General features: G+C 36.5%; 1 protein-coding gene across 1 annotated transcript; it reads left to right on the top strand.

Annotated features, from left to right (window-relative positions):
• Positions 1-683: 683 nt before the first annotated feature.
• On the top strand, positions 684-1,859 carry LOC113351604 (F-box/kelch-repeat protein At3g23880-like). Its single transcript, XM_026595558.1, has one exon. It carries the CDS (start codon positions 684-686, stop codon positions 1,857-1,859), a length of 1,176 nt encoding a protein of 391 aa, XP_026451343.1.
• The last annotated feature ends 7,642 nt before the right edge of the window (positions 1,860-9,501 follow it).

Consider the following 9,501-nt stretch of genomic DNA (forward strand, 5'->3'; position numbering starts at 1 on the left):
TGGTTTTATACAATACTGCAGGTGACTGCACATGCTTCAAAGGAACCTATGCAACTGGAATAATCAATACAGGGACTGGAGAATGCCTGGCAATGCGGGAGGGATTACAATGGGACAAAGCTATGGAATTGGATGGGATTCATCTACTTGCTAATGCTGAAGTAGTTGTCAACTCCATCAAGAATAATCTATCTCTTGTCAGATGGGAGAATAGGAAAATTTTAAGAGACATCAAAGTATTTTTAGAGTCTTTTACTTTTGTTAAAGTCAGTTATGTTAGTAGAGATATTAATCAGTTAGCTGATTCTGTATCTAAGAAGATTAGGAAGGATAGGTTGTTGATTGAAGAGTTCAGTAACGACACCAGGCATACTGAAACTTTGCTTAGTAATTTTGTTGATTTTGGTTAATTTTTATTAATATAATTCACTAGTTATCTAGAAAAAATATATACCCATCCGATCATGAGTGATACCTTCTTTTATGCCTTGCTAGGGTTAGGTTAACTTTAAGTTTTCTATTAGAAAACCGTCACCAATTAGGATTAGAAATTTGTATATAGCCGGTTTCAGTAATCGCTTAGGACTAGGAGGAGTTTATTTATGTTGTCTTGCCTATAAATACATATCCTCTGTCATATACTCGTTTTTATTCATTCTTTCAACCTTTCAATCATTATACTTATGGGTAGTGCTCTGCCTGAAGATGTATTATTTGAGATTTTCATGCGTCTCCCAGTAAAATCACTGTTGCGATTCAAGTCTGCATGTAAAACATGGTATGCACTCATCGAAAGCTCCGACTTCATCTATCGCCACGCCAATATGACAGATTATAAATCCAAGTTAGGCACCTTGATCTGTCAATTCGACACATCCGATCAGTTTTTCGTGCTTTCTGGTGATGAGAGCTTGGAGGTGTTCGAAGATCTAGGTAATGGGCCATGTTTTAATAAGGCCTATTCTGATGATCCTCCACGTAGAGAGATGGTAGCTTCCTGTCATGGGATAATCTGCATACGATATAAGAAAACCAAGGATATTGGTCTCTGTAACCCTGCTACCAGACAATGCAGGATTCTCCCAAAACCGTTAAGTTACGGAAATTTAAGTCCACGCAGTAATTCCGTTGGCTTCGGATTGGATATCGTAAACAAGGATTACAAAGTGCTGCTAGTCACGTCATTCAGACAAGACGGGTGGAGTCAGTCATACCCTTTAGATTGTGTTCGTAAAGTTCAAATTTACAGCCTACGTAGTGATTCTTGGAGATGGATAGATGGTGGCAATCATTTCCCCATCCATTGTCTAAATCACGATAAAGGAGTTTATCTGAATGGCAACTATTTCATGATAGGCCTGGAGTACTTTAACCGAACATCTTCATCTAATTTTGATAGCGATAAAGTGATTCTTTCGTTCGACTTTAACAAAGAGATATTTAGAAAATTTCTGGCTCCAGCTGGTGCTGACTACGTACGTTTGTGTCCCCAGTTATATTCAGTACGTGATAAACTGGCCTGCACTAAGTCTCAGTGTACTCGTGATGGACTGTTTTTTGAGGTATGGGTTCTGAATGATTATAATACGAAGGAGGAGTGTTGGACTCAACTATATAGATTCAGATCCTTATCATTAGTCTATCCCTTCGGTCCGTTTGCGTTAACAAGGAATGGCGAGTTTGGATTTATGATTACTTCGTCTGAGGTTATAAAAGTATACAACTTTACCACGGGTGAAATTGAGGATCCTACTAGCTGCCTGATCAATACAAAAGCAAAAAGAAAAAACAAGGACATCAAACTTGATGATGGGTTCAACGTTTACTTCTACAAGGAAATCCTCGTTTCAATCTATTAACGCAAAATGGCTGGCAATGCAGCGGAAGAGAACTATTGATTGCTAGCTAGCTAGTTCCCGTGACCATGGAAACACCTCGTTTCAATGAGGATGTAGTGTACATTTTTTTATGTAAGAAGAGTTTTTAAAGAGTAACCAGACAATATTATTGTAATTATTATTATTTTTCAAGTTTCATTTAAAATCTTAATAATTGGCTTCTCATTGATCATCTTACTTTTGTTTAATTTATTTAATTACCTGAATGGGTAAAACATTCATGCATTGCTTGGGTCCGGTCCTTCGTCATGAGTAATCATACCAATGTCCTTTTTAACACAGAAAATATGCACACAACCAAACTATTTACACAACCATAAATAAAAGAAACTAGTTATGATCGCAACATTCGAATACCCAAACTAAATATGTTAAACAGCTTTCTTAACTAGAATTTTTTTTAATAAAAAAATAAGTTTTATTAGAGAATGAGGAATGTACAAAAGTCTACCAAAGATAGACTAAAAAAAAAACAACTAACGAGAAATTAGTTTCCCAATTTTAAACAACATAAGAAGCCTCCATAGATAGCACCCATCCCTTTATTTTTTTGCACTTCTTAAATACTAGGTTGAACAGACATTTAATTTTCTTTGAGCACGTTGTGTTCTTCCTCGTCGTGTTTCCTTTATACACATTACCTTCCCCTTGTGACTAACATCCAGATCTCCACTTCTCTCAAAAATAATTTCAAAACGACTTTTGCTTTCTTTTCCATTCTAAACTAATACGCGCATGGCTTTCTTGGCATGTCCTCTAGCCCAATTCTTCGCATCAATAGGTAAGTCAAATACCAACTCATTGACATAGTGATGGGATGTATCTTCGAACAACATAGCAACTGGAGAAGGTTGATCATCCATTGGTATAGGTTAGCGTTCAATCTGCAAGAAATTGAAGAACATCAATTTCAATAAAAAATAAGTTCGGCAACGAAATAATTTTATCGAAAAAATCGAACACAAAGTTCGGTTAAGCAGTTTTGCAAACCAACCGAAGTTAGCAGTTTGCTTAAAAATATTTTGGTACGTGAAGTTCGGCTGGGAACTTGGTTGGGTTAAAGTTTGCGAACCAACCAAACTTCGTACACCTGGTAAAATCTTAATTATACGTAAACTTCGGTAAGAAATTTTTAGAGGTTATAGTTCGTGAACCAACCGAATTACGTACACTTGGTAAAATCTTAATTATATGTTGTGCCATCTGCCTCATATTGTTGTTGAGAGCTTTGCATCTGCCGCATAGTCTGTTAGTATGACAATTCCAAGAGCCGTTACGGTTCCCGCCTTTGAATTCCTGCAAATGGAACCCGTACCTACAACTCCAGGGTGTTCCGATGACAATTCCATTTGTTGATATTGATCCAATCCCTATCTGAACATCTTACTGAGAGAGTTGTTATTTAGATGTTACTTTCTAAGGTACTGGTTGGTGGTTCTCCAAGAATAACCAGAGGTGTGAGATCTTCTTTTCCATTCGGATTCCTGTTGTTGCTTTGAGAACCACTGCATACCTTTATTGGAATATGAGTTCATTTTTAGATGTCCATAGAGACCAATAGAAGAAAATAATATGTCGTAATAGAAGTCTTGGGCAGTTCCTTGCAGAAGTTGAGGAATTTAAAGAAATTTGGAAAATGTGGTTGTTGTTTGGGTTAATTGAAAGGCGAGTAAGAAACGTGTTTTAGACGTTAACTAAAGTCGCTTAAAATTTTCATAATATTTCTCGATTCTTTTACATCAACTTTCATATATATATAAAATTATTATCTCCAAAGAAGATAAGAGTAATTGAAGGGATAAATTTAGTTACCGAGATATGGATTTATTTAGGCGGTGAAAGATCTTTAATATCCATATAAATTGAAAGAGGTAAAAAAATAGGGGATCCTTTTATCTAATCCATTTTGTAAGAACAAATACATTACACATAAAGACATTGAGCCAAATGAAAGTTTCACCGACACACCGGTGAATAAGAACACTGAGCAATTAGAAACCCATTATTTTCTCCTTTTTATGGAATGGGTAATTTCATGAACTAGCCCACTGTTTTTTGCTATTTGCTTTAGGCCACCTGATATAGATGTGTAAACCATTAAGCAATGGTTTAAGATGATTAGCAAAGATTTTTAAGCTATAAATTGTTTGACTAGATGGTCTTTTCCAAGGATCAGTGGTACCAAAGTTTACTTTAACTTTTCACAAAAATTAAACCATAGTTTTAGCGTGTTAACTTCGATTGTGCACATGAGATTTTCAGGATCTGTCTCAAATGAATTTTTTATCATTGTCTTTCTGTCGTGGATCTAGATGTCATTAATGTGGCATAAGTCTCAGTCATTAAAGCATTGGTTATTCCTAATAGCTGCGCAAGAGCCGTTACGGTTCCCGCCTTCGAATCCCTGCAAATGGAACCCGTACCTACAACTCCAGGGTGTTCCCATGACAATTCCATTTGTTGATATTGATCCAATCCCTATCCGAACAGCTTACTGAGATAGTTGTTATTTAGATGTTACTTTCTAAGGTACTGGTTGGTGGTTCTCCAAGAATAACCAGAGGTGTGAGATCTTCTTTTCCATTCGGATTCCTGTTGTTGCTTTGAGAACCGCTGCATACCTTTGTTGGAATATGAGTTCATTTTTAGATGTCCATAGAGACCAATAGAAGAAAATAATATGTCGTAATAGAAGTCTTGGGAAGTTCCTTGCAGAAGTTGAGGAATTTAAAGGATTTTGGAAAATGTGGTTGCTGTTTGGGTTAATTGAAAGGCGAGTAAGAAACGTGTTTTAGACGTTAACTAAAATCGGGAAATGAAGGAGCATGTGTTCAGCTGATTCCGGATCATCATTGTATCGGGGGAAGGTTTAAGTTGGTGAAATAGAAACAGTTTATGATAAATAAGGTCAGAGGATCTTCGTTGATTGGTTTCCACAAGAAAGCCTGGATTTTGGCGGAATGGTAAGGTCAGTAGGAACTTGGTGACTGATAAGGGGTTTAAATTAGATTAGTTAACCTCTTGGGTTAAACATTTATAACCGGATGCGGTGCTATATTCACCACATTTTGAAGTGCAACTAAATGATCTTATCTGGGGTGGCTGTCCCGGGAGATGTTGATATTTATAATTTGTTGGGCTGCAAGGAATATTATTTTGCTTATCATACCTCCGGTAATGAGAAAAAAGAATGATACCATCTTCTGTCTAGATAGGGTGACATCGAGTAGGATCAAGATTTTCAAATTGTGGTATTACGGGTTGCCAAACCATTACCGATGTATAAGATATGGAAAGAAGGTATGAAGGAATCCATTTGCTTCCGCTATGGGATGAAGGAGGAAGAAATGAGTGTGATTCTTTGGAAAATATGTTAATGCTCAAAGTATTTCTCTTTGCAGAGGCTGGTCCAGATGGAGTCTGACTGATCATTCAGATTCCGTATTCTTTTCATGAGCAAGGTTTTTTTGTGATTGTTGTTTTTGCCCCCTGCATATTTTGGTTTTTTTGATTTGTCCCAACCTAAAGGATGTAGATTTTTAACGGAGGAATCATGTCCCAAAAAAAAGTTCCCGGTGATACAATTTATGTGTTTGTGCATATGGGTGGGGAAAAGCTGTGTTTGTATAAGGTAATTGGAGAGTAGAAGAGCACTAACCTCCCCGCGGTCTAAGGAAGTTTGTCGTCCACCCCTTTGTCGTTCGTGTTGGACGTTGAAGTGCGACGATGTGATAAGAGGTTCTCCCTTGATAGAGGTCACCCTCGGATATATAGGCGGGATCGAAGCGGTTGGCATGGTAAAGAATTGATGTAAATTGTCCACCTCAGTTGTTCCAGTTTTTGATGGTGCATAATTGTCGATTTTGATGTGTTGATTACCTGTACCGACGATGAGAAATATGACTGGAGTAAGATAAAAAAATATTTAGGAACTTATCTCCAATAGTTTGGTGGTTGACAAGCTTCCTCTTATAGAGGCGGTTGGGGATCGATTAGGGGTCAAATCCTGTGATAAGAATAAAATCCTACTTGTATGGATTTAGGAGCAGTAAAACGAACCACCATTTTATAACCGTAATTAAAAAAAAAAAGTAAAAAAAATACTTAGCACCAATTGGAAAATATCACTCGATATATTAAAATAATATCAAAAGTAAAGGCGACAAGGATTAATTTAATAAATCAACAAGAAATGAGCCACTGAGAGTCTTTGACCAGAACCAAAGAGGGAATATACTTATTGGCATTAATTATTTAACCAATCCAAGAGCAGAACTTGTCAAGCTAAGTCTTAAGATTACAAGCATTCTTTTAGTTGGCCTTCAGCAAAATGATACTGTCATCAGCAAATAGAGAGTGAGTAACCATAGGAGCTCCTCTAGAAATAGTAAACCCAAATACACTTATCTTCAATGCCAACATTAATGAGTTTAGTTATGGTCTTTAAACAAAGATAAACAAAAAGGGGATAAAGGATCCCCGGTCTTAGACTATTACAAGGTCTAAAACTAGAGCTAGGAGACCCGTTAATAAGCACTTGAAATGAAACATATATAAGATATGCACTTCATGATCCAGCCAATAAAGATATGGTCAAAACCATTGCATATTAAAAATATTTTCGGTAAAATCTCGTCTAATACTATCATAAGCCTTGTCGAATTCCAGTCTTAAGTCTATCCATCCCTTCTCACGTTTCTTAGGTTTGAAAGAATGTATGATCTCACTGCAAATGATGGCAGAATCAAAGAGAGACCTACCGGGAATAAAAGCATGTTGGTTCTGACCCACAATCTTACCAATCAAAGGTCTGATTCTGTTGGTGATAATATTAGTAATAATCTTCGTAATAAAATTACACAAGCTAATGGGCGTGTATTCCTTTATACAATTAGGATTACTTACCTTAGGTATCAAAGCAATGTAGGTTTTATTGAGTCTAGGAATGTAGACTTTTTATCTGCTTTGTTTAATTTTGAAGTAATGGGTGTTACTACACCAAAACTGATTTCTAGTTCTCTGTTTAGATCTTGGTTTCAGCAAAGTTTATCAAAATAAAATAAAATAAAATAAACGTGCAAGAAAGAGTAAGATATAGACATTCGTTTACACCTTAATTTGTTATAATTTTATGTGAAATATATATGTAATTGTAATTTCATGAGTTATATTAGAATCGAATTTTCTGCCAAAATTCACTAATTTTCTACGATGTTGTTTGTCACCCTTATTTATAGATCATATAAACGTACATGTTCTGAACCCTGATGTTTGAAATTAGAAGTGTGAAATGTCCTAAACTACGAGTTTATCATTTACCAAAAGCACCACTAAAGTCGCTTAAAATTTTCATAATATTTCTCGATTATTTTACATCAACCTTCATATATATAAAATTATTATCTCCAAAGTAGATAAGAGTAATTGAAGGGATAAATTTAGTGTTCAACAACATGCTGCTTTAAATGTTGTTCCAAAGGAAGTTCGAAAGTCTCTATGGAAGATGAAACTGCCACACCTTGTGAAATTGTTCAGTTGGAAATGTTTAAAAGGAATTGTACCCACAAGACTTAGATTATGTCAAGCAATACAGTACATTGAAACACGTTATGAAATCTGTAAACAAGAGGAGGAATCTCTATATCATTTGCTGATTAGTTGCAACCATGCAAAAGTTGTATGGAGGTCTCTCAATATCAATATTGATGAAGTAATCAATAACTGCTATTCCGTCAGAGACTGGATAATTTCTTGGTTTCAAGGAGTGCAAAATGCCGATGAAGATGAAAGACTGAAATGGAGAGAACTCTTGATGGTGGGATGCTGGATCATCTGGAAAGAGCGTTGTAATTGTGTTTTCCAGGATAAAACCCAACACCCTCTTAATACTTCCTCCATAATTCAGTATCAGTTACTGAGTTTTAATCACACATCGCATGATAGAAATTTTGATACCACTTCTACAATTTCCATGATTTTACATATGAAAAGCATGCATCTAACAATTTGCATCATATTCATTCTGTAGATATGCTTTCCCTGCATAATTTACAAATTACTCATGCGACAGATTTTACTGTGTTTAAAATTCATAGAGATGCATAATTTGATATTAATACTAATGAGTGTGGATCTGGTATGGTTTTATACAATACTGCAGGTGAATGCACATGCTTCAAAGGAACCTATGCAACTGGAATAATCAATGCAGGTACTGGAGGTATGATGAAGGCACTAAGTGCGAAAGGAAAACTAGGATACATTGATGGAACGGTAAAAAAGACAACTAATCCATCAGATCTCGCTCACTGGACGAGATGTGATGACTTAGTAGGTAGATGGATCTCTAATTCCGTGGATCCAAAAATCCGTTCAAGTACTCAGAACTTTCCCTCAGCATATGAACAATGGTTAGAAATCAAATCTCGTTTTTCTCACTATAATGCATCGAAGTTATATGCTATTAAACAATCTATTGCTTTGTTGAAACAAGAAAATCTGAGTGTTGCTATGTATTATACCCGTCCAAAATCACTCTGGGATCAATTAGATGCTTTTTGACCCATTGACCCTTGTATATGCGGAGCAGGTAAGAACTATATGAGTCATCACAGTCAGGATCGCTCCATGGAGTTTTTGCAGGGTTTGCATGATAGGTTTTCAGACCTGCGTAGTAAAATTCTTCTTATGGAACCCATGCCAACACCTGCGAAGATATATAACCATGTCAGGAAGGAAGAAGAACAGGAAGGACTCAATTCTTCTTCCATCCCTTCTATGGATTCTGCTGCCCTGAATGTCTCTCGCAACTTCGATCCTCGTCAGTCAAGGTCTTTTCAAAATCCTGGTAACAACAAACGACAGCGGCCCTTCTGTGACCACTGTAACAAATACGGTCACACTAAGCAGACCTGTTGGAAGCTTAACGGGTACCCAAAAGACTTTCCAAATCCAAGGGATTCAGAACCTCCTGTGGTCGCTGCTATCACTCAAAACCCGGCTGCTGCACCAGCTATAAGCGCTGCCCAGTATGCACGCCTGTTATCTCTACTTGAAGCTGACAATGAACACACTGATGTAGCACCATATGCTAATTTTGATGGTATGTCCCTTTCCTGTTCAAATGATATTTGGATTATTAAAAGTGGGGAAACCCATCATATTTGTTCTTCATTATCTCTTTTTTCTTCTCATCTCGTGGTTAATAAACCACTCACTGTTCAGCTACCAGATGGTACACATACATCTGTGACACACATTGGAACTCTGAATTTATCTCCTCGTGTTCAATTACTAAATGTATTTCATATTCCGAGTTTTAAATTCAACTTAATCTTGGTTAGGAAACTAACCAACACATCTAATTGCTGTGTTCAGTTCTCACACGAATCTTGTGTGTTTCAGGATCGTCAAACCAACAAAGTGATTGGATGGAGTAAGCATGTGGTAGGACTATATCACTTTTGTTTTCAACCATTTTCTTTATCATTAGCTGCAAATAAGCCTGTTGATACATGGCATTGTCGTCTAGGGCATCCGAGTATGGATTGCTTTAAGTTTTTATCTCGTAATTTCCCTTTCATTAGTTCTTCATGTAGTCATG

The sequence above is a fragment of the Papaver somniferum genome, chromosome 2, assembly GCF_003573695.1.
Source record: "Papaver somniferum cultivar HN1 chromosome 2, ASM357369v1, whole genome shotgun sequence".
NCBI lineage: Eukaryota > Viridiplantae > Streptophyta > Magnoliopsida > Ranunculales > Papaveraceae > Papaver > Papaver somniferum.